Here is a 26305-nt window from a genome sequence, read left to right as displayed (position 1 = left end):
GCACCGGCTCAGATAAAGAACCAGTGAAGGAAGTGTTTGAAATGAGACAAGACAGGTCCAGGTGAAATGACAGTCCATTTTATTGTTTCAGTACACAGCAGGCTACAGCAACCAGCTCCTCCCACTACCCCACCCCTTAGTAACAGCAGACCAATAAGAGCCCTCCTCCTCCCCATCATTCCACAGCCACACCCATCCAGCTAGGTCAGCTACACCCCCTTTGGAACAGCAGAGACACATCAGTGTCCATCTTTAAAGCAAGAAAATAGCTTGATATTTGGACCATGATTTCAAATTCATGTTTTTTTTTTATACAAAAGCTACACAATGTTACACTTGATCATCAGAATACAATTCAACTGATTAACTTTAGTGTTTGGACACCTTTTAAAATGTCATCAGATTCATTTCTTGGATGGAGCATTACCACTAAAAAAAAAACCTCAACACTACCAGAGACTTAAAATACAATGAACTGCAAAAACAAGAGATGAATATCATAATTCAGGGTAATGAAAAAAAGCAAGCTAGAGTCAGTTTGTACCTTACAGACTTGAGAAAATAAAATTAAAAAAAGTAAAACGACCAAATGAAGTAAAAATGATAAAACAAAAGTACATAAAAAGGGTTTTTCAAAAACTGTTGAGAATCAAATCCGTGTCACGTCAGGATTTGAAGTCAGCCCTCCGTCAGGCTGAGAGAACAGAACCGCACTTTAATCTAGTTTGTCCCAATGGAGTTTCCATAGACAGAAACTCTGCTTGCTGTTGTTGAGTCTCCTTCAGGCACTTCCTGAAAACCCGCCTCCTCCATATGGGCGAATCACGATGCAGGTTCATCCAGATCACATGATACAGCTGCAAAGGGAGGAGAAAGCGTTAGAAGAAGAAAGCAGGAATGAGGGGAAAACCAGAGGTGAGAGGAAGGAGACAGGGCACAGGATTTGGTGACGACCGCACACACACAGATCAAACGTCACACACACACCACATCACACAGCTTTGTAATTAGGAGCAGTCTGAACATGCAGCAGCCTCATCAGTGAGCGAGTCCCGACCCCCATTTCATCCAGAAAACCTCCCACCATGCTGCTACATCCCAAAAAATGCCTCTCGCTCTTCTGTGAGCACAGCGCTGCTGGGAGGACGTTCTTACCTAGTAGAAAGTGTAGTGTAATGTTGGTCTTGGTATTTACAGGTCGGTATCGAACCAGGCCAGTTGGTTGGAGTCGCCGGGCGGCAGGCCCTCGATCAGCTCCTGGGCGTGTCCCAGGTCAGGCAGCCCCTCGACAGGGGGGTAGTCCTGGCCGGGGTGGTGGACCCCCACCAGGTCATGGTCCATCATGGGCTCCATGCCCATTGAGTCTGCTCCGTAACCCCCAGAGTGGAAGGAACGGTAGCTGGGGTCTGGGGGAGGAAGGAGTGGGTGGAGGAGAGGCAGGGGGAGCAGAGCAGTTGTTAGAAGCATGTTAACAAACCAAGCCTTCACACAGTAGTATTATCAATCAAACACCACAACGTCCATCCTCCAGCACACAAAACACAAACCAATCAGTGAGGCGCTTTCAACTGAAACCAACAGAGATTCATCTGCAGTGGCCAAAGTGTTCCTTAACACATCTACAAACTGTACGCCTTTGTTTTTATTTGTCTGGTCCAGAGCCAATTAAAGTGGTTAGTGCTGGAGGAATGGAGAAATTAAAATAAAAAAGCAAACCCTCGCCCCTTATTCTATTGATCAGCATAAATCTGTCCCTCCTGTTGGTCCTGGGAGAGAGGGAGCCAGTCAGAGGTGAAGAGGTGACTCACCTTCCTGTCTGTAGCCCAGAGGCTCTCCCTGAGCTCCGATGTCCAGTCCCAGGTCTCCGGTCTGCAGAGAAATAAAGAGGGGAAAGGGTAAGCCGGGTACCAGCAGTTTTTGTTAAGACCAACGAGTTATTCAGGCTTTTATTTTTCATTTTAAAATCTAAATTGCTGCACAAGCACCTGTGTTTTGACTAATGATATACATTTAGCACAGGGTTGTAGGCCTGCCTTACGCTTTAAAAACCTGTAGTTTAGCAGTTAGAAAACAGAGGGGATTCTGGGGCTTCGTACCTCGTTCCAGGCCATGGGTTCTGTCCTGAAGAGCGAGCTGGTGAGTTCTACTGAGAGGCGTTTCTTGTAGTCCTGGGGTTTGTCCTCTGACATGCGGAACAGAACTGCAGCAGCGTAGGTGGCTGAGGGAGATGAGGGTTTACAGGTTAGGCAAACAGCTACCGTGGTGACGAGAATCAGCTGGACCGGCTATTCTGAACATGCAAACAGCTATAGTGTAGGCCTCATCTAGAAGGTGTGTGTGAACATACCGACTCCTTCGTTGCGGCTGTGCAATAGCTCTGTGAGCGGGGCGGTGGCTCCCTCAGCCTCGATGGCCTCGGCGGCTTCTTTGTCCTGGGCCAGCTCACACAGGACGCCTGCTGCCACGCGCTGGATGTTCTCAATGGGAGAATACAACAGCTGCACACAAACAGAACAAACACACAACCATCAGCCTCCACAGTACTCACATGTTATCTGAAAGGAGGCGATAAGCAGAGTTTCAAGCACAACAGTTGGTACAATACATTTAACGTTTTTGAGCATCCGTTTTTTTTTTTTATTATTAACTGCCATGACTTTAACATTTATATTTTCACAGTTTCTCTCGTCAATCAAAAATGATAGGAAAGATTAACATTTAGTTATGTAAATGATTTTACCTAAGAGCACATCACTGAGTACGAGACCCCACGTTTTTTTAATATTATTTCATTTGAATAACTTTTGTCTTACCTGAACAAAGAGTGGAATGGTGTTGAGTCCTCTGATGACTATTCTGTTGTGCACGTCTCTGGCCAGGATGTGGAGCGCTCCTGTGCAGCCCTCCACTATCTCCTCCATACGAACTCCCTCCTGATGACACAAACACTCAATGAGTTGGGGTACTAATGTAGACGATGCTTGTGCTCCACAACATGACCATGATCCTGGGCCAAAGAAATAAATGACTCAATGTCCAATAAATCATGTTAATGTTTATTGTGAAGGTGTGTGTTCAAAGTGTCTCCGAGTGTGTGTGCTCACCACAAACTGCTGCTGCGTGCCTCCCATGCTGGTGCGTCTCTGTGTGTCCTGGTGGGCTCGGACCAGCAGCTGGACCAGCCGGGGGATGGCCCCCTGTTCCCTCAGAGGAGCGTGGTTGGCAGGGCACAGAGCCAGGTTACGGATCAGACCCACTGTGGCCTGAGAGACAGACACATTTACATATTCATGTCAATTAAGCCTTTTTAAATGTCAACTAGGCAGAACAATTATAACTTTAAATAATATATAGCATAACAGAGTGAAAAACAGATCCACTAAGTGCTGTAAATACATTAGATGGAGCTAAACAATGAGATTTAAAATAAAGACAGGAAACACAGCTTTAGTGGTTGTGTGTGTACCTTAATGAGGGGCCAGTGTGATGGCGGATGCAGTAACTTGACCACCACGGGCAGGCCGTAGTGCAGTCTGACAGCGTTCTGGGCCATCTCAGCGTCCTGGTGTCGTGATGTGAGGTGACGCAGCGCACAAATAGCTGGTTCTGTGATGTCTTCTCTGTCTCCGGCCCGAAGCACTGTGCGGACTAACGCCTCGATACCTCCAACCTACAGAGGGGTGGATGGCATGATGTCACTTTTATTGGGTGGATAATATTAAATGTAAAATATATGTTATGCATTTGTACTACATATAGGATGCAATCTCTGGTGAAAAGGTTCAGATGAGAGAATTTGAAAACAGTTCATGTGTGCGTGTTCTCACCTGGCAGACCATCATCTTGTTCTTGTAGTTGTTGCAGGTCAGGTTAGACAGGATGCCAGCAGCACATGTCACCACATTAATGTCGTCACTGCCGAGCAGCTGCACCAGAGTCCCTAAGAGACCCTCCATCCCCTCCTGGAGACAGACACAATTGTGAAGTTAGCATGAAGGCACAATATCAAGAGCTTGTCAGTAAGATGAATACATACACGTTTATAATCTTTCTGCTGAGAAATGCTTTTTAAATGAGCACAGAGGGACAAACATATACTCCTGAGGTAATGTAGAAACTTTCTCTCATCACCTGTTTGGTGGCAGCATCTGATAAGTTCCTGAGCGTCCAGAGGCAGTTCTGCACCAGTCTCTGGCTGGGGTCTGTCAGGTGGAGTCCCAGAGCCTGCATGCCTCCTTGGGGGAGGGAAAAAGATGGAAAACATGTATTTATTATTTAGTAGCCCATGTGGGAAAAACCACTATAAAACTAAAAAGGAAAGTATACGTGTCATGATATTGACTTTAAATGTTAAGAGACCAAACGTACCGGCTTCTACGATGGCCGGCTTGTTACTGGAGCACACCGACAGAACTTTGAGAACACGGCTTGTGGTCCACAACAGCTTCTCATAGGTGTAAGTCCTCATGATGTTGACCAATGCCTGGGGGCCACCACTGGCCAAGATAATCAACTACACAAGAGGAGAAAGCACAACAAGGTTAGTGTATGTACCAAAGTGAGATCAATGTACCACCAGTGGATGATCTTACACATAATAATGCAACATGTATACACATTTAGCACATTTCTGACTCCTCACCTTGCTTTCCTGGTTTCCATAGGCCAGGATCTGGAGACAGTCAGTGGTGATTGCCAAGAACTTGACGTTGGTCTTGTTGAGCAGAGCCACCATTTTCTGCAGACCCCCAGCTAAACGGACAGCCATCTTGGCTCCTTCCTGGTGCAGGAGGAGGTTGTGGAGGGTGGTAATGGCATAGAACAGGACAGAGTCCACTGGTGAGCTGCAGAACAAACAGCTTATTAGATTACTGTCCCAATGGGAAATAATCACAACCACAAACTGATTAGCTCCTCAAAGGGTCCTTCCTCTCCACATGCTCTGCCTTTGTTGAGTGGAATGCAAGTTTCTATCACATTTTTCTCACAATTGATGAGAAACTGTACCATAAGGTAGCCATTTAAGACAAATAAAATGGTGCTTATGTTTTCATAATACTCTCATCAAAATCATAACAATATTTCTTACAATTCACAGACAGTGGCAACACCCTAGCACACAGGACCCTGCCTTCCTGTATTGATGGGTACAAATAAATGGATACACAAGAAGCGAGTTCCTCCACACTGCTTTCACCTACCCAAGCATTTTAACCAGAGCTGGTATTCCTCCAGACTTGAAGATCGCCAGCAGGCCCTCTCTGTGATGGGACAGGTTGTGCAGTGTCCCTGCGGTGCAGCGAGCCGTCTCCACGTCGTTTGTGTTCTGCATGGTCCTGACGATGGCAGACACCATCTGAGGGGAGCGCATGATGGCGTGGCGGGAAGCTTCCTTCTTTGAGAGCTGGTGGACCATCACCGCCGCTTTGTTTACTACGACCTGGAGCAGACAGACACAATGTTAGGAGAGGAAAAATAAAAAACAATTCAGGGCCAATACTGAGCCACAGTTGTCATGGGCAACTACCTGGTCCTCATCGTTGAGCAGTTTGGTGAGTTCTGGGATGGCTCTGGTTGCCAGCTCGGCGTCGTCTTGGTAGTTGATCAGATTGACCACAGCGTGTTTGAGCATTTGCGAGGGCTCAGCCAGCCTCTGCACATTGGTGGGGTTCGCCGAGTCGTACTGTGAGGAGGGGATCTGCATGCCCTCCTCTAGAGTCTCAGGGAACATTGCTGCACGCACCCGCTGGGCACGCGTCATGGCGTACTGACCATCTATGTCTGCAGATCAGAGGCAGTGGTTCTGTTATATTGGAATTCAAGCTGCTATTTTGGCCATACATGTCTTATGTGCGGTAAACTGTCATCTCCTCGAATGGTTAACATGACCTACCTTGGACTTGTTCCTGAGCGAAGTTCTGGTTGAAGCCCTGCTCCCACTCATACATGACCTGGTTGTCCACATCATCTTCCTCAGGGTTGCCCTTCCCACTGAGGGAAGGGGCAGTGGTGGTGGCCCCTGAATGGATGCCTGAATCCAGGTAAGACTGTTGCTGCCAGTGGCTGACTGCGGCCTTACGGTCTGGCTCCATGGCCATGTCTAGCTCCATCAGATCAGCTGGAACCAGAAGAAATCATTAGTAAAACTTGCAACCACAACCATAAAAACATTTAGAAAAGTCAGTCTAACCATGTATGAAGTAGCCGAGTATAAGAGTACACCGTGTGCAATTTGGTACTCCAGGTTAAATTCTTGTTTATCTTTTACTACAATCACAATACAGAAAACTGTTTTTGTCAGCTTTGTAATTTCCAAGCACAACTCGAGTTTAAAGCCAACAATGTCTACACAATGTTTCCAGGAAGTGTAATCACAGGTTAATCCAGTTTTAGTTTAAATGTAGACCTAATTAAGGACATTGTCACTGCTAGTAATTGATTCCTAACCCTGCGCCATTCTTTACCCCAAAGGTTTAGACTAAACAGTGTGATGTACCAGTCCCTTCAACCATAACGTTTGGTTTTACATGTGCTCTGAGTTTCCAATTGAAATCAATAACTAATTCACTTTGCTCTAATGAGAACATAAATCTGGGCGAGGAGAAGAGGCCGTGTTAAATGCTGCAAGCTTTAACACATTTAATACTAGTGTGTGCGAGAGAGATGCAGAGAAAATGATGAAACCGGAGCTAGTGAGAGCAAGGCGGTGAAAGAGTGTGTGTGTGAAAGTTATTTACTCACCCTGGGAAGCCATGTTCCTTTCTCAATCCGTGGCCGACACAGCTTCCTGATCTGAAAGGGGGAAAAGCAGTCAGTCAAACTGCCTCTGCAGCATCTCGCACTTCCATCATGCCTACACTCTTTCCTTCTAGCATACATTACATTTAACATTAAGATATCAATTACTAGAATCAACGGCAGTGTTATTGAAAAAGCAAATGGTGCAGGCAAGTGACTTTCCTTCCTTTCCTGCCTACTCCCTTCCTTGGATATCTTCTTGTGTTAAAGCCAGGCGTGGAAACAGCAGCACAAAGCCAGCATTAGGTGCTGAGGCTATCAACTATTTAGGTGAGGAAGGACAGGGGAAGTGGAGCATTGGGTGGGGAGAAAGAGGCAGGCGTGGGTGGGGGGGTGCATACGCATTCCTACACTGGCTTTGAAGCTGAAACCACTCTGCAGGAAAGTAAACACTGGCGATGGCAGGAGAGAGGTAGAGCGAGGGAGAGGGGATTCATTCAGGGGAAAAACAAGGACATTTTAATCAGAGGTATTTCCAACTCATACCCAAGAATAAATGTTTTGACAGTAATACAAACAAACTACCAGGAAATGGGAAAATGCAGAAGAAAATCCTGGCTAAAATGAGACACAGAAACAAGGGCTGTATATTTGTAATCAGAAATCCTTTTTGTTCAAGCCCTAGCGAAAGTACATCTGTGGTTATTCCAAGATGAATAATACAGGAAATGGAGACCAAATCCTTTTCAATCACAGCTCACTAGTCAGGACATGCTATGAAACTAAACATACCGGGGGAAGGTACGAGTATGGCAACAAACGCGTCATGAACAGATCATACCTTACTAGAGAAAGTACAGTGACTAACAACAAGACAGACTTTCCTGCAGTGAACTAACCTGAGTTAAAACTAGACCTGCCCACACAGTACGTTTGTTCTTCATTCTCTACAGTCAACATAATATACAAGGCTAGACAGTCTTTCCAAAAGCCTTTATTAAATGGGACGTTAATGTGACTGATACAATGTGGAGAAAACAAATGAATACACTGTAGAATAACACTAAATACATTAATTTATCTATACATTTCTATCATGAACTGCTTCAACATTAATGCTCTTGCCTGACATAGCAACCGCAGTACTGGAGAAAATAATGATGTGCCTGACCGTGTGTCTGTTTGCTATGAGCTAATATGATCATTCAACTAATAACAAGACAACTTTGGCTTTTTATCATCAAAAGTATACGTCAGTTCAAAGTTCTGAGCAGCCACGTTATGCTGCACGGCGTGTTGCAACAGACTGCATTGAGAGGTCAGATGAAGTGACGGCTACAACAAGGATTTGGGTGTTTTTTAAATGGCCATGAAAAACTATCATTTGATATTTCAGAGTTCTTTGTGATCATTCAGAGAGACGTACTGAAATTTGAATGTAGGGAAATTATTTCAGATTTTGGAGGTTATAATTGAAACGCAATGGAAAAAAGCAACTCTGCCACTGAAAGAGACCATTATTCTTGTAATGATTGGTACTGTGCAGGACATTCAACATTCTGCCAAAGAGATCATTAAGTCAGCCAGACAGTGCATTAACATGAACTCATAATGTTAAGGGGATGATATCAGGGCGACATCCCTTCTGGGATATCAGTGCGAGCTGCTGGCGGTAAACGGGCTGATGGAGTAGTTTGTGATGTGATCAATCACTGTGATTGTTTTGGTAGATACTAGCTTCTCTCAGCAATAAAAACTAAGTCTGGTGTCGTTTCAGCCGTCAAAATATACTGATATTTCTAAAAACAAAAAGGTAGGCTGCACAGTGTGGCTTGCAGAGTTTACAGTTATTGACCTTTTTGTCACCTTGCGTTATTTGGTTTGAGTGTCCTGCTAAGATTTAATATAGTCTGTTTGAGAAGTTCACAAACAGATATGTATGATCATTCAACGGCAAAGACAATTTTTTTGGAGACTTGTGTAAAAGAAAGTTTAAATATAAAGTTGTACTTGAAAAGAAATAGATAACCCTGAGTCAAATGAAAACAAAGCACAAGACGAGACTAAACGCCCTTTAAACAGAAGTGGACGTATAGAAATACACAGCGGACAGCATGTAGTGGTAAAAACTCAGTCTGGTACGATCGCATGAGTTTGTGGAGTTAATATGGTGCCAAAAATGCAAAATACACTCAATGATAACTAAACTACTGCCCGGAATTACTTCCCTCCTCTCACGCCCACACCACCCGAGCTCAGCTGTGTCATTAAAACAAAATCTTGAGTCAGGCTCCAAGACTGCAGCTTCCAACCACAAGCGCACCAACTCTAATTCACTGTTCACACACCATCCTCCGAGCTCTGCCCTCACATAACCTAGCCCTGCCTTAATGGGAGCCATATGTCCCATGCAGGGCTGCACACAAATCAAACGTACAATCAAAGGGCACATTGGAACCATTTATCATTCACATGGAAAATGTGGGTTTTTAACATCTGGCATTGGAAACTGAGCCAGTGATTTCTTAAAAAGGCAAACAAACAAAAAAGTCTGGTCTCAAATTGCGAAGGACAAATGGCAGCCTTATCTTAACGGTTAGGCTCCGAGTGTCAAAACACAAAAACAACTATTTACAGTAAACGTTTGATATCAGGCTAGCAGCTTGCCCAAAGAAACTCTGAACCAGAGGTTCTTTGAAGCCAGATGTGAAATCTATTATGTAGAGCGGTGCCCGGTCGAGTCAAAATCTATACAATTGAAACCAGATGACTAATGAGTGACACACCAGTTACAGTCCTTAGCAGTATGTGGGATGACAAGAATAAACAGAATGTCACATATAGCCATGCTTTGAGAGATCCATCAAAGAAGCTTTTTTTCAGCTTGGACCACAAGGATGTAAATGTAGATGGGGAGTAAAGTGCATGCTCACACGCACACACAACTTTATGAAGCGAAGCTGGCCCAGGTCAACACTCAAATGACAGACCTACTGTTCCAGGACAAACTGCCAGGAATAGTGTACTTCTGTCCGTTACCCTGCCCTCAATATATTAATGAATAACACGATGTTCACATTGAGAGCCAGAGTGTATTATGTGTAAATAACTACTGTTGGGAGGAGGGGGTTATGAATTGATGGGGTTATGCCGCCTCACAGAAAAGGGGACCAATGCAGTCCAATAGGCTGAATCTATCTAGAGCACCGTGAATATAACTCATAAACAGTTGTAGACAAAGCTGGACGAAGCACAGCTAGGACCTGTTATTATAACCATCAGGAACATGTATTTCCTGCAAGAGACTTCATGTGTGTCCTATAACAGGCAGGAACCATAGGGCACTCCGGATTCCCCACATGTAGATCATGCTACATCGCACACAGTGCAGCTCATTCAGGACAGATTCCAGACAACTATCACAATATGACTTCATTCCAGACCCCACTAAAAATAGGAGGTTACTAGTAGGTTAGTGCAGGTCCACAGTGACACCTACAGCAGGGTTTGCCACACATTTAGGTTTATTTTTAAATATATATATTTTTTTTTATTCGTCCGCGACCACGACGCCATCTGCGATCGATTAACTTGTGGACAATGATCCCTCGCTCTACGCCTCCTGTACCCAGTCCCGGACTGGCCATCGGGAGGACCGGGGGGGTTTCCCGATGGCCTGGCCTGTTAAGTGGCCTGCCTCACACAGGGTGACTGGCTGTCTACATGATGTGGCCTGCCGACATGGCCACTGTCATACAGATCATAAATCAAAGCCCTTGATTGGTCTCTGTGTGTCATTCAAGCTCACGATAACCTCAGCTCAGGTGAGGTAAAGGACTCTTGAGTGTTTAGATAGTTAACTTAGTCTAAGTTCTCAGTGGGTAAACACATATTAAAATTTGAGGGTGTCAGTGTTTTTTCATATTGGATATGTTATTGTTTATGGCCCTGATTTTATGATTATTGAAATGTATACAGTTCTGTTTCATATGGTGTTCCCATATATCTAGTCTCTTTATTTTCCTCTCAAAATGCACCAGATTGATGCATTTAACTCCAACATTTAACAAATCTTACCGGGGGAACATGCCCCCGGACCCCCCTAGAGGATTTGAGGTCCACCCCCACTTAAAATCACATTGATAGGTTCCTAAACACATTTACCATTTTTTTTAACCCATTTAAAAAAATATGTTTATTTGTGGGTAGTAGATTTAAACTATAGGGCTATCACTATGGGCCCTGCCTGTACCTGTTCGCTCTGCCATGGTCTGAAGTGTCTGCTAACACGCGACCAACAGAAAGGTTAATGATGTTGTTGTTGCACCCCCCCCCCCAGGTACCACCACCACCCCCCCAAGTATATTTCAAAGCTGTGGGAAACACTGTACAGACTAATAGGACAAACTTTAACCAATTAAATTAACACATCAGAAGCTAGCTAAGCAAGTGTGAAATGAATATGTAAGCCATGTGGGAAATCTTGCACTTCTAAACACCTTTTATCCGATGAAATTGGGAATGCAGTAACCCTAGAAATCATATCGCTAATAAAAACAATCAAAGGAGGTTTCAAAAGCACATCCATTTATTCATAGGAATTCAAAGCAGGTAAGCACATAACTCCCCACTCCTATTTTGTCTAGAAATATATTTTTTTTTAAAAAGGCTTCTGTCAGCAAACTTGAGCAACAAAGTGAGTTTGCTTGAGCCTCAAGGTTTACCTTGTACGAAGAAGAAAGTCTCATATTACCATTAAAATAATTAATCAGTTTTCGAAGACTTCCTCTAAAGTGCATTTTGCCCTGCGGACATCTTTGGCTCAACTGTACAGCCTCTTTCCAGCATGCTGTGGCATTTATATAACTACGAAATGATTGTGTTAAAAATACACTAAGCTTGAGTTGAATAATTTGTTTTTTATTATTGAAAACAGAACTTCAAAAGAGATACATCCATCTAAAAACCTGACGGTCCGTTTCTTCTGGAGAAAAAAAAAACCCCGAGCTCAATACATCCATATGAGCTAATGAACCAAACCAGCTGTATTATCGGTACAAGCGGTGTTAGCCATCCTGTAATGTGCAGGGTCAGCACTCTCTTCTGCTGCTGCTGATAACAACACAATGAGCTCCATGCCTGCAGCCGCTGCAGTGTGAGCTCTGTTTCCAACTGCTAAATGATGGATACTGATGGAGGAACAGGAGCTCCAGGAAATAGCCAGACAACTTTTACACAAGGGTGACTTTTCCCCTGTTGTGCTTAACAATTTACATAAGAATCAGTTATGTAAAAATTTAAAAGGAGGGAGGGGGGTATTTAAAAAGGTTGAGATTAATATAAAAACACAATCCTTAAAGATGCATTCCTAAAAAAAAAGTCGGTTTGAAATAATTGTCGCCAATATATGTTTAACAAAATCGTTGTATATATTTTCCACAATTTGATACTTTATTTTATTTTTAAAAGAATCTAAATAAAACCACCATATATATTTGTACATTTTAAAAAGTGCTCCCGACCTACATGTTGCATTAGAGTACTACGTAAATGCAGTTAGGCACAAAAAGGAGAAGTATTACAGTATTAGGTAATGTCACACCACTAGAAAGGTTCAAGGTAATAGTGTTTTTGCAAGTGGATCACCACAGAAATACCACTACCGGTCTCGTAACCTACACCCACGCTTCCGTCTTAAAAATGTTAACGCAAATAAAGATAATTTTGCTGACGAGATGCCGGGTTTGTCGGTGTTTTGTTCCATTGTGTAATCTGATCGGGGATTTCACACAGGGGCCACACGAAAAACACAACGTGTGACACTTTTGTGGGGGGTGAAAACAATGGAGAATAGTGGTATTGGATAAGTAAAGGTGATTTCATAAATACAATAAAAGCTGTTTCATTGCGGAGCATCCGTAACTAAATCCATCTGGGACCGCTGGATGAGAAGTCAACATCGTCCCCACATTCACTTTTTTCAATAAAACCGTAATCAATGGCGTGGGAAATATAGCCACGAATGCGTTTTGAGCCAAATACAACAAATCGTTCCCAGTATCGACAGGATGGCAATAGCCTATATAACTTTTTTTAAGTAGTGACCCGCCTGTCCTTCTGCAGCAGCCAAGCAAACATCTGGCTTGGCAAGGAGACCATGCGGAGAGACAATTATCCAATATCACATTTAATAAAAAACAAACAAAAAACATATCCCCTTTTTAACTATACAGATGATAAACGTTCGGCAGGATCGTGGCCCCCTCTCCCCCACAGCTGCCCCTGACTTTCCAACACCACTGACTCAGATTTCACACCCTGGCTCCTCCTCGCCTTCCTCCCGAAGCACAGCGGCTGCGAGGAATTTGTCGGTCTTTGTTTAAAAGGACGAGTGGAAAACACACGTAGGGGCCATTGACCAAAAAAACAGCTTGAATAAATAACAATAGTATGCCACTCTTTCCACAGCAAGGTCGATATTTAAGTTTAACTGTTTCACGAAGTTTCAAATAACTTGGTGAAATGTTAGCAATAACGGTAAACTACTCTTCTCGCCAGTGTGTGACTTTAATGAAGGTTAATTAACGTCGTTTTTAACTTGTAGGGCTATACACACAACCACCATATAGCGACCTTCACATGCGCGTATCTTCACCCCGTATTAGGTTGACTGTGCCGCTAAACCAGCTGCAAAAACAAGCGACTTACAGGCGAAACTGAAGTCGAGCAAACATGAGTCAGGATGGAGGAATGTGTCCAGCAGCACAAGTGGCCTAATAGTACTTTAGCTAACTAACCGTAGCTAACGTTCGCTAACGGTAACTATTCAAACAGGCAACGACAACATCCGCGTTAACTCCCAATTCCTGAAAAAATGCAACGCCAAATAATCCATTGGACACATTTGTCGTATTGATAACTACTGTTTAGCTTTCCCAACACCACTCTACAATAATGTACAATTAGTATCGTCTGTGAAATAGGTATGTTCCCATTAGGCGGTGGCTGGTATCCCAAATATCTGCCGTGAAAGCAGCTGGCTCGCTAGCTGCGGCAGCATCCCGACCGGCCGCCGCACACAACAACAGTCCCCATTCCTGCTGGCATGCAGGGAAACCAGCACAGGAGAAGAGGGAGAAACTGAGTGGAGCCGATAGTTTTAAGGTTGAAGCCTACCCTTGTCAACACAGCAAGTCCGTCCACTCAGGTCCTGCAGGGTTAAAACACTCAGCAATGGAAAAAGTCGAGGATAATGTGAAGGCGAGCGTCAGCGGGAGCCCTCGTCCACTCCCTCCGCAGTCAGTGAATAATGACTTGGCCGGAACAGCAGTGACTGGAAAATGTAAGATGGCGGCGCATCTATATAGACCGAAGAACACCTCCAGTGGTTTAATATCCTGCCGAGCGCTAGAATAAAATAGATACTTACATCTGAGTCTGACCAAGCTTGAAATTCCTATGACTCTTACACTCATCTACTTCGATTATCTTCAACAATAACCACATGCCTTGGTTGTGTGTGTTGATTCAGTTATTTAAGTAAGGAAAGCCACAATAAATGTATAGGGCACGAGTATGGATACACAATTGAATGAAGTTCCGGTAGACTACAAAATTAAAATCCGATTCCTTTTCCCTAAATTAAACCTTTTGGACTGAAAAAGCGCATAATTTCCTTCAACTATGAATATTATGAAACAGTGACAGTTTAAATTAAAACAGCATCACTCATATAACCAGTTGTCAGCTGACCCAGATGAAATGAGTACAAAAAAAATACTTCACCAATTCAGTGGCAAAGTCAGAGTTTCATTTTTGCCACCATACATTGTATTACTCAAGTAGCTGTAGGAGGGCAAGGGTCACAACATGAGATACAATAATGAACAGTGCAAACATCAAAAACTCAACAAGCTTTTTTATTAGACTATAAAAAAAAGACTGCCAGTCAATAAATAGACAATGGAGCTCTGTCAGATGTCAGTGGTCTTGAGAAGTGGCCTTGTTTAGCCCTTGTGCTTTTGGCCATTCAATTCGTGTAATTTGTGTGTACATTTAGCAAGGAGTTCATTGGCTGTGAGATTCCTCAACACAACCCTGTGAATTAGCCTACAGGCAAAGAAAAGTCAGTCAGCAGGCTTGTGTAAGTGAGGAATGTGTGAGTCAGTGATTGTCAGTGAATAGTTGTTTGTAACTAAATGTCTTTGTTTGTGAATAAGATAACATCTCACACGCTCAGGGAATATTTCAAGGAAGTGATTCATCACAACTGTTTCCATGCTTTAACTGTGAGAAAAAGAGTTCAGGCAGTGTATTATGTATAATCAAACAATGCATGCATTACTAAAAAAAAAACTACTGTTCGATTAATTTGTCTTGGCTTCATTGAAAAGCAGATTCAGGCATTAGAAATGATTAGTGATCTATGGGCATAGCCAAGGTCCTTCAAGTGAGTGGTGTGATCTCCCCTTTAGTCTGACATCACAGAGTTGTGGCTATTCATTTTCAAATGACTTTCTATTTGGCTCAATAATAAGTAACTTAGTAGATGGGCCACGTAGGATATTTAAATATGTATTACAAGTCCTCTGGTGTGTTCTGTCCCTTAATCTCAGCGTTATGAAAGATATAGAGAGCAGTTCATTTGCTACCTTTACACTGCACTTAAATCTACAGCTAACTATGTGAATGGCAAACAAAGGTAAAATCGTCCTCTGTCATATGGCTACAGGCTATTCCATGAACCAATATTGATGGTAGGGGGGTGGAATAAGTTACCTGAAACCTAGACTCACATTCAAAACAGTCATTGCAGCAGTGCTGAATGTGATACACAGTATGCATTTTATTAAACGAGTAAACAAAATATGTGACACATGACCTAGAATGAGTCCACACTGCGTCATTTGATTGCAACATAGAAATATTACGGCAATTGAGAGTGATTTATTTTTATTTTTAATGGCTTTCAAACCACAGCAGGAATTACTGCAGTCAGTCAGTTTGATATACAGCCATGATTTGTGAAAACCAAATTGCTCGGTTCCTGTAGCCACGTGATTTCACAGAAGAATGCTGATACAGCCAAACAGAAACAGGTATGACATCATGGCACAGTGAGTGACTTCCAGTACACAGGATGACGTAACACTCTGGGTTGCAGATATTTTGATAGTGTTCCAAAACACATATCAGCGGAGATGTAGTGAGATGGTGAGGAAACAGGCTGGTGAACAAAAGCTTTCAAATAAGGCATATAATATGAGTTGATTGAAGAAGATGTACACTTCTCCTCTCAATACTTACCATTTTAGCAATGCATGCACCCATATTATAGAAAACAAACCTGTGGGGTTGTGGGTAAAATTAATATCATGAATATTTTCTCTAATTTCTAGCCATAGAGAACATGCATTGTCCTTATCCCAGTCCACACTTAAAAGGGCACTCTTTGATATTTCACAGTATTTATGTTGTTTTTATTCCTTCAAACATGTCAACCTGTGAACCTCAACCATTTCTAGAAATAAAACACTTCCAAAACAATGCTTAAAGCATAAATGTTAATTATTACTGTTTTTTATGATTCATATATCAAGTTTATTGTTCCCCACCTTGAATTTAGTGCAGCACAAAAACAAGAGCATATATTTAAAGCAGTGTATTTCATTAGTCCCCATTGAATTTATATTGCACATTGTAGAGTTGTATCTGATGGAACTGTGCTAAATCATCATAAATCAAAACACAGACATCTTTTACTCCACTGTTTACAGACCTTTCAAAACGTAAATGTCTTTGTGACACATTTATTATTAATCTGAACCGCGTGTTATTTCTGTCACACATTGCCGGTACTTATACCAAAGGCCCAATAAATAAATCATGTGAAAATGTCCCTTTAAACCAAGACAGAGGAGGATTGACAGTGTTTCAAGAAATGGTGCAATACTGCGGTTACAGAGTTGGACCTACAATAAAGTTTAGACATAACCACTGTCCCCATATACTGTACCTCTCTTTGTGACCCCCGAGTCATACATGTCCAGGCCTATAATGCTTCTAAATATATTGTAATTAAATGTAAAATTACACCATGCTTGTTATTTTTAGACTCATCAATCACTGCTCCAGTCAAATTTTACTAGGTAATATATCAGGCTAATATAATAAACAGTTCATAATAAGCGCGGGAAGAGAGCATAATGGGAACAGCAAAATGTAGTAATAATGACATCTGCACATTTAAAAAGATACCACTTGTGTGAATAAATCTTTGATTTTTTTTCACAGTTCGCTATCAAGTAAAGTTGGAAAAAACTACAACACTACTGAATATTTAAAAGTATTTTATTTTTGAAAAGGTGCATTGGAAGACTGGACAGAGTCCTATCAATGCATTTTTGTATGCAATGAATGATATATTAAAGGAACATAATGTTACATAATGTACTTACCTGTACACACACTTCTTATCTTTTCATAGGGAGGCAGTTCCAAAACATTTACAAGTGTGTGAAGATTACCTTAATATGGGTCAGATTCAATCCTTTCTATCCTGGTTTATAACAAAATACCTCTAAGCTGAAGGACACATGAGGTTAAACATCCATTTTGTTTGATCCAGGAGAGATCCTGCCAAAGATTAATCCATGAGGCCTGTGAAATGGCCCTTCATCCAACAGGCTGGGCTGAAATAACACGGACTGTTGTGTTCCCAAACACATTGCAGTGGCTCTCCAATGACCCGCCGTTGCACCGCTTCAGGGAGCCCACACCGCACTATTCTTCCAGCTGGATCCATGTTCCTTCATGGAAGTGTGAGGAGGTCACTGGACGAGAATGTACACCTGCAATTTATTGATAGATTCAGATTGGTGTGGACATCAAGACAGCCTATTTTCGACTAAGCATGTGATTGTAATGACACATTTTTGACATGTGCATACTACCGGTTCATACACTATAAATCTGTCTTCATTTACAGTACAATAAACATTTATTCTAAGAAGTCAGAAAATGTGATTGGTTTCTAGATGTATTTTTCATACTGATTTAATTATTGTGCACCTTTGCTGGTAATATTTGGCTGCTATCCAAAATCATGCACCATGCAGGTCACTTCCCTTTAAAAGTAATCAGTGTATCGTATAAATGTGTTCATCGAGGTAAGGATAAGGCCTTCATCTTTCATAATTTGTCCATAGAACTGGTCTGACAACACTCATATTAACACCTTGCCAAGGTGTTAATATTGACTGAATAAATATTTTCCATGTGTGTCTCATATATTAAAAACAGAAGTGCGCTAGAGCAGATTACAAATTATAATACAGACCAGTGCATATAAGTAAACCATTGGGGATTGCATACATAATTACTAGCTTGCACCACACACCTTGACACAACAAACAATTATCCTGACTTGAGCACTCAAGCTGCTTAATGCATGCTTGTAAGGAAACGGAATGTATGTGTGTGTGTGTGCCTTCTGCTCTCGCTTTACAGAGGACGAGTCCATGATAACACAGAGCCCAGGATAACAGAAATAACACACACACACAAACACATAAAAACAGGCAGGGTTTGCTCTCCCTGGGGGTTTATTTTCACAAGGGAAGCACAGGTCACACTCAAGCTCTATTCTTATTGGCTAAAGCCAACTCGGTGTGTTTACATACGCATGTGTATACACTATCTTGTGTGCTTGCATTGACACATGTGCCATTTTCTTTAATTTATGTGCAAGTGCACTCACATGCCTCTATCTTTGAGTGTGTTTCCTTGAAAATATCCTATATGGATGTTTGTATGCTGTGTGTAGAAAGAAAGTGTGCTCCCAAATATGGGTATTTTTGTCCTGTGTACCTTCATGTAAATCATATTATACCCACACAATTTCCTATGTTTATTCTATTATGTTGAGGTATGTACTTGGAGTTGCATAGCTATTGTTGTGGAACAGTGACTGCAATAGATGTCCCAAAATCCCAAGAGACGAACGCAACACACACACTTACACAAGTCCGAGGCCTGAGGGGTGTGGTTCCTTTCTCTAACTGTGAAAGAAAGGGGCAGGACAGAGCTATACATAGGGGCAGACAAAACAAACACCCCTCCAACACACAGGGACACACGCACACAGCAACAGCAGCGCAGGTCAGGGAAGCGCTTAAGACACGGCCGCATGGAAGAAACGTTTGTCTTAGACTGACACTCTCGTGACTCATGCCCTTCTTGAAAAAAATTTCCCCCACACAGTAGGGCCACCCAAACATTTTTTTAAATAAACAGCAGAGAGGTAGATGTCAATCTGTGAATGTATCCTGCACCTATTTCTCAAAATATGGTTTGTTATTAATATAATGTTAGATTCCATTGCTTTAGACTTCGAAAATGAGGCGTAGCATACAAAAGTCTGTGAATTCAATGATAGGGAGGCTGTGGCTCAGTGGATAGTGTGCAGGACTTCAAATCAGGGGATAGCAAGTTTGAGTCCCCCTGCAGTCAGCATGTCGTTGTGTCCCTGGGCAAGACACTTCACCCCAAATTGCTCCTGTGGGGATTTTCCACAATACTGAATGTATGTAAGTCGCTTTGGGTAATTGAATTATGATATGTAATGTAATATCTGTATATTTGGGATTTTATTTAGTTTGCTTCAGTGCAACATTTCTTTTACACATGAAATGCAAACATTGCATCATCCAACCATCACCTTATTCGCAAAAGAAACTGGTGAAATAGTTTTTTTTAAATGTGGACGACAAAAACATGACAAGTTATCAACCAGAAAGTGACGTTAATCAAAACTCAACGCCAACCTGTTAGCTGTCACTTTTTCAAAGTCACCCAGTTGTAATCCAGTGTGTGAGGAGGATGAGGAGGAAGGGGAGATACAGAAATCACATCCTAGAGGGTGAGAGGACACTGCAGGAACCTGATATTTGACTCAGACTACAGTAGGATTATGAGGATTGGGCAGAATAAGCCGATATAGGAAACAATGTGAAGGAGACACTTGACAATATTGGCGGTGCTGAGATAGAAAAAAAAGGAAGTGGTGCCATAATGCAATATAGGAAGCCATGTTGTGGAGAGGTTCTGTAGCCATCTACAAACTGCTGAAAAGAAACAGAATATATAAAAGATGCAGTGGTGCGGAACTAATACAGGAACCTCATTTCAAAAGCAGAGCCATCTGGGATTTAGAGTTGACCATCAAAAGCAGCACTTGCTCATTTGAAACAGCAGCCCGGATGACATTTCACCTGCCTTCTACGAATCCTGTAGCAGCGGTAGCCGAGGCTCACTCCCTGCGTCTATACTGCATTAGTGGTTGCCATGGTAAAAGTCCTCCATCCCGCACTCTCCTGCGCAGACAGGGAGGCAACACACTGCAACGGAGGGTCTCGGAGTCAGAAACAGCTGAAACCGATAGATCTATATGGAAAATCATGCTGAGATTTCTTGCAGAAACATCACACCTTTACTGCAATGTAAAGATGAGACCACTAGCAAAGCAAGCCCATAAAGGAGGAAGAGCACATATTCTGTTTACAGCTGTTTCAGCGACAATTTAACTGCCATTTTTTCACTTTATTTAATGCAAGATCTGCAGACGGAGAGGGAGGCCATGCCCATGATTTCAATCAACACGACACTGTGAATATGCGGCTGCTGCACTAAGCTACAACACCGCTCCCTGATATTTCATTACATCTCATGATGTCATGTTCAAATAAAACTCCACATGCAGAGAGATAGTGGAGCTGGAGGCTTTAAAGCTTCTAAAAGTCATTTATCAGCTGGATTATTGTCAACAGCTGCTCATTAAAGCCAGTCACATCTGGATTTATGTGCCATTTGTGTCACACACACAGCATGTCCCGAACGACTGTCGTTATTATTGTCATATCATCATGAACTAAGATATCATTTTAAACAAGCCGCAAGAGCGCAAATGTTAGTTTAATGTGAAATTACAGGGCAAGTGCAATTTCAAATAGTGATTTTTAGTCATGACATAGCAGATGTTGTTTAGTTTGGATGGATAAACATTGAAAACATAAATCTCGCAATGCTAAAATTATATCAGCCAGTATTGCATGTTACAGCAGCTGGTGGATTCACGAAAGGAGGAAAAAATGATATACATTTAGTTTACTCGTTCATTTATGTGTTAAATAATAAAAATGAACTGATTTATTTAATTTGCCCACATTAATCTGACAACTCAAGCAATAATACATGTATTTAAAATGTGTTTAGCGTAAGGGTGTGAACTGAGGATAAACAAAATCCCATTTCAAAATACAAACACACACTATGTTACAATAATAGTGAAAGAAAAGAGGTAAAGCCAACATTCATGGAAATACAAATACAGGAACTGAAGCAGGCAAATTAAATATGTTTAGAATGATAACATTAAATCATGTGGAAGTCTTTACGTAAATACATTTGATGCAAAGAGGACACTGATAATGGCAGCCTGAGAGGAGGAGAGCATAGATTACATTCCCGGTCATTTAGTAAATGATGTGGCATATATTTCCAGTCATTCAATAATCACAATCTGGTTAGCCTAAACAATTTCAAGCAACAAAATAGCCATAAAGAGCTGTATCACATTTATCTCAAACCATCTTTCCGCAGAATAAAACAACATCCTGCACGGCCGGCTCCACTTCACCTTCAGTTTAATCAATTTAGGAAGCCAATCCTCCTGCAAACATTTTAATTTGGAGAAGGACAAGGCTGTTATATCCATCTTATTAACAGTGAATACTCTACCATTAGCAAATCAATTGCACCTTCTATTCACAGTTGAAAAAGGGTTGAACCGAGAATGAATTGACGCCCTCCCCCTTCCATACAAAGCCCCGTGCACTGACACGGTGATATGTGAGAGAAAGCCTTTTCTTGTACAAACTATAAGGAATTGTCCTTTAAACTTCTCCTATTGCTCCAAAAGCAGCTTATAGACAACAATGTCAAGGCGGCCCATGGGTGACCTCTAGCATGACTGATCCTCCGTAGGTCTGACCGACTGTGTGTGTGTGTGTGTGTGTGTGTGTGTGTGTGTGTGTGTGTGTGTGTGTGTGTGTGTGTGTGTGGGGGGGGGTGTGTGTGTGTGTGTGTGTGTAGGGAATTTCTGACAGAAAAAGAAAGAGTGAAATATAAACAAATGCTAAAACCTTGGATTAAAAGGCTAAGGCAGACACACTCACTTTATCAAACACACTCACACACATCGTCAGGACGACACTTTTCTGTTTACATAGACGGTTGGACATGAATAGCAGCTCATAGCACAGGTCTCAGTCAAAGCCAACAGGACTGAATGGAGTCGATAGAGTCAATGGTGAGGAGAAGACGCTCCTTTCAATGTTAGAACATCATTTGGCTTAACACACAGTGGTCTTAATGGTGTCATAGACTTTGTGCACCTTCACACTGATCTCTTTTTCTACAACTCAATTAGTAGTATTGCAAGACAAACAAAGGCTTTGTGTTGTTGTTTGTATGTGTTCATTAGATTCTTGGGTGGGTAAAATTAATGATCTTCTGTCTAGTATTAAACAGGCATAGTAAACATGTAAACTTATTTTGAAAGCTAATGAGCCTCAATACAAAATTGCAAGCAAGGAAAAAATAATGAATATTATATGTTAATAATCGGTTACTTCTAACACAGTGTGACACGGAAATAGATGATTAAATGCTTATCTTTGATGCATAACTACAGAAAATGCTATTCTTATGATAGAAAAGGCCAACAAAAACACTGCACATAATCTTTGCTAACACTAAATATACAAAGAATATATACATAGAAAACAACACAACTGATAGATTACGCCATCACACGCAGATGCGCCGGTGAGTATCAAAATCATTTTCAGAAGATTATAAAATACATAATAATAATACAACACGCTGTTTGATATAATATGCCTTAAAGGCCTTGAAGGTAAATCACACCGTCAAATAATTCACAGCACTTTAGAAACTATTGAAATCTTATCATTTTGGTTGGCAAGGTTAAGTGTACACATATAGACGTATATTACCTGTAGAGATAAGAAATACGGTTCATTATGATAATAAATCTGAAAGATGTGAGTGTTTATTATCTGCAGAGATAAGCAATATGCTGCATGATGATGACTATGAAAGCTAAGGGAGAATGAAGCTTAATTCTTCTAATTATGATTTCTTTGAATATACTGATATAAAGCGGAAGCTATATATTTTCCGTCCCAATTATTGTCAATTTATGGCTTTCTGACTCTCTATATATATATCTCTATGACAGTAGACTTGAATAGGCTGAGGACTCTTTTCTATACAGAAATGAAAAAATCAAGTAAAGAACATCAATTATCATATATTGTTTACGTGATTGCTTAGCATCCATGTTTTGATGTATGCTAGCATGCTGATGTTTAATGTCAACCAAAATAAGTGTTGAGGAAAGAGCGAAAAATAAGATACTAAATATGCGGTGAAACCAAGAAAACACTCTGCTGCTTTATGATGTTTGAATTAGAGACTGGATAACAAATGAAAGAGAAAGAGAGTTTACGCCACTCTTTAACATCACAACATTCATTTTCCTTTGCACACAAAGTGACTCCATCAAATGAGGAGCATTAAAGATGTTAAGCCACTTGAAAGCCAGAGGGGGAGCTATGCTGTTCAAACACGTTAATCCTACTTATTGCATACAATTTATTATTTTACATTTCCACAAGAGTTGGAAAAACAAACAGTGACAATTCAATTTGCTGATATACCGAACTAATATATAGGCAATAATAATAATCATCATCATCATTTCTAGTAAAAAATAATAATCCTTATTATTATTCAAGCAATTAGAAGGTTACATATTGGAAGTATTAACAAAACACAACATTGTAAGTTTAATTGTTGCAATAGATTTGAATATTATTGTATGCTACTATTAAGTGATATGTATTGTATTCTTACTAGACTAGATTTTGTACTGCCACTTTTATTTGTTGTAATATAAATCTCTATTATTCCATGACATTGAGTTTGATTTGAATTAATATTAAGATATTCTGATATGAGTTACTTGTTTTCACTAAGATCATTTCTAAGAAATATTATCTTGTTATTTATTATTGGATATTGTGACTAATCTTTATATACAGTATACATCCCTTGTATATTGATAAGCATGCTAAAATGATATATTCAGCAACTTTCTACATTATTGGGAAATATGTCAATAAATAGAGGATTTGATATGAGGCCAGTTAGCATATAAATCAAATTATTTTGGCTTGAACTAAAAATAAATGTGAATTTTTCTTTGGGATTTTTGCATTCAGTTTCCAAAAAAAGAAATTCCATTGAGGTAAAGTAAAAAAGAAAATGTCAAAGACCGGAAGCAGAAATACAAATAATTAGGGAATTTGGCATTTTATTTGCTATTAAACCTTTTATAATTATAGTAGATTACATAAAATCCCATCTGACCACCTGCAGCAATAATCAGGTAGCTTTAAATGTATAAATGTCTGTAAATAAGGAAGAAGTGACTGTGTAAACTTTCGTGCTCTCATCAAAAAGATTACACAATGATTTTGAACAAACTCCATCCAGCCGATGTGGGAAAATTGGGAGGAAAAAAAAAATCAGTATAGTATGAATACATGAAGCGACCGAGGCGACACAAGCTTGTAAACAACGGCCCTGGTTGCCACTTTGGCTGTCTGTCTCCCTGACCGCGCTCCTAATCCACTTAAGAGACAAAAGACAACAGACCCACACAACACCTTTCAATCAATTTACCATTAAAACACTTTATTTTAACTATGTGCATGCTATGATACAATTAAGACTTTCGAGGGGAAAATGACTGAAATGGTATAGGTGCAGACGTTAGAGGAAAAATAAAAATCATCCTTTGGTCATTGGGACTCGGCTGTGGTCTGTGTCATTTTTCACGGTGTCTTCTCCTTTCGCTCTTTTTGTCTCTGCTCGGCATTACCTTAACAAAAGCCTCACACACACACATACATCCACTCCGCCGGTGTGACAGACAGGGAGACAAAATGGCTGAATAGTGATGGTGGAGCTGCGTGTTCCTTTATGTTTCGACTAATCAGCCAGCACTAACATGTGTCAACACTACACTCACACTCTCCTCAGAATGGGGACATTGTCCTGCAGACAGAGGGACAAACTAACACTCTTTCTATATGGTGACAACACATGAAGAACAAAATAAATAAACCTTCATTCGTTGTTACAAAACTGAAAATCTAAATAATTACTCTCATAAACTCAGAAAATAAAATAGTTGAGGTATTTCTAACAAAAATCCTGTGTGCTATATTTTTCTGTGAGCTGCTGGTGGAGGTTTTATAACGACAGCTCCTCTGGCCGCCGGCTACCTTTTGAAGCCTGCTGCTGCAGCACTGATATCCTCCACCACACGTACACAGTGTCATCAGCAGTCCACAAAACCCGCCTGTCTCCCGTTCTGCTGTATTTTTTATTACGATAATTGACAGTTGACATCCATCCTCAAATGCACGAATAATATTCGGTGGATCTGGAGTCGAACCCGGGCCAATGATGATACAAAGCAAAATATAAAATCTTATAATGGAGATGGATAGATAGATTATTATATGTAGGCTGAATACATGTTTTAATTATTAGAAATTAAATCATTCTCGATATCCTCATCAAATTCCCTAATTATCACATCAAATGCATGATTAAGCGTTTCGGCTTAATGATAAATAAAGGAGGACTGCAGGAATAGAAACATAATACAGAGAGGGAGATAATTGAAAATTGTATTGGAGAGGAACTCTAGTTCAGCTCTTCAAATATGCACTGTTAAGAATTAAAAATGCAGAGAAAAATTGGACACCTTTTTTTTTTTGCTGCACTGTTTCCATGGATCTTTTGTGAGCCTTTTATATTTTAGTTTTTACCGAGTCAAGCCTTTTCACTCAACCATCGTGCATTACCATACTGCGAGAAGGACGGAGAGCGGGGGGGAGAAAGGTGCAGAGATAATGAACCTGTGTCTGCCACTGCTATAGGCAATCAGGAACTAACCTTGTGAATAATCAAGGCTTGGCAAGATCCAGAGAGAGAAGGGGGGGGGGGGGGGTGAGAAAGAGGGAGAGAGTGACTATAGCACCAGTCTCTAATCCTATCAGTCCGGTCCACGTTCTGTGTGTGTGTGTGAGTGTGTGAGGGGTGTTTCTTCAGGACAGCTCCCACCGCGAGTAGTGAAAAGTGACCTGAAATCAAAGCAGTAAATGCATCTGTGTTTGTGTTTATCACACAATGGCAAGCGTTCTCTCAGCGAGGCCTTCCATACATCTCTGTGTGGTTCTCTGCCACGCCATGCATTGCCGGGGTCTCATTGTGTGCCCGTGTATGTTACATATCGATGCTCTTCCCTTGAAGTGTGGTTCTCTTTAGGCAGTGCATGACTGTCAGCTGCACAACACAAATTACTGTAGGGGCTTGTGCTGGGTAAAAAGGCAATGTGTTAACCCTGACA

The 26305-nt window shown here is 41.2% G+C and overlaps 1 protein-coding gene and 1 long non-coding RNA gene across 2 annotated transcripts in view; both read right to left on the bottom strand.

The window, feature by feature from the left end:
* Positions 1-228: 228 nt before the first annotated feature.
* Positions 229-14079, bottom strand: LOC307012983 (catenin beta-1). Its single transcript, XM_079640196.1, has 17 exons — positions 13915-14079; positions 6742-6792; positions 5894-6118; positions 5528-5781; positions 5202-5440; positions 4643-4844; positions 4369-4513; positions 4132-4235; positions 3828-3962; positions 3467-3670; positions 3105-3263; positions 2814-2933; positions 2348-2498; positions 2097-2218; positions 1809-1869; positions 1156-1406; positions 229-857 (listed from the first exon to the last, which is right to left on the bottom strand). The coding sequence occupies exons 2-16, from the start codon at positions 6752-6754 to the stop codon at positions 1192-1194; spliced, it is 2349 nt and encodes a 782-aa protein (XP_079496322.1). The 5' UTR covers positions 6755-6792; positions 13915-14079; the 3' UTR covers positions 229-857; positions 1156-1191.
* Positions 14080-17107: 3028 nt separating this feature from the next.
* LOC307013716 overlaps positions 17108-26305 on the bottom strand; it is a 30924-nt gene continuing 21726 nt past the window's right edge. Inside the window, exon 3 of the long non-coding RNA XR_013801027.1 lies at positions 17108-17588. This is a non-coding gene — a long non-coding RNA (uncharacterized lncRNA). The remainder of the gene's footprint in view (positions 17589-26305) is intronic.

Source organism: Notothenia rossii (genome assembly GCF_949606895.1).
Source record: "Notothenia rossii genome assembly, chromosome: 7".
Taxonomy (NCBI): Eukaryota; Metazoa; Chordata; class Actinopteri; order Perciformes; family Nototheniidae; genus Notothenia; species Notothenia rossii.
The sequence above is the reverse complement of the archived record's forward strand: the minus strand, read 5'-3'. Positions and strand labels throughout refer to the sequence as shown.

Excerpts from the sequence above, each read along its gene's own strand:
- LOC307012983 (XM_079640196.1), bottom strand. Across the intron at positions 2,934-3,104 it reads GCACGCAGCAGCAGTTTGTG|GAGGGAGTTCGTATGGAGGA; the intron begins GTGAGCACACAC and ends TTGTGTCATCAG. Across the intron at positions 2,219-2,347 it reads CAGCCGCAACGAAGGAGTCG|CCACCTACGCTGCTGCAGTT; the intron begins GTATGTTCACAC and ends CATCTCCCTCAG.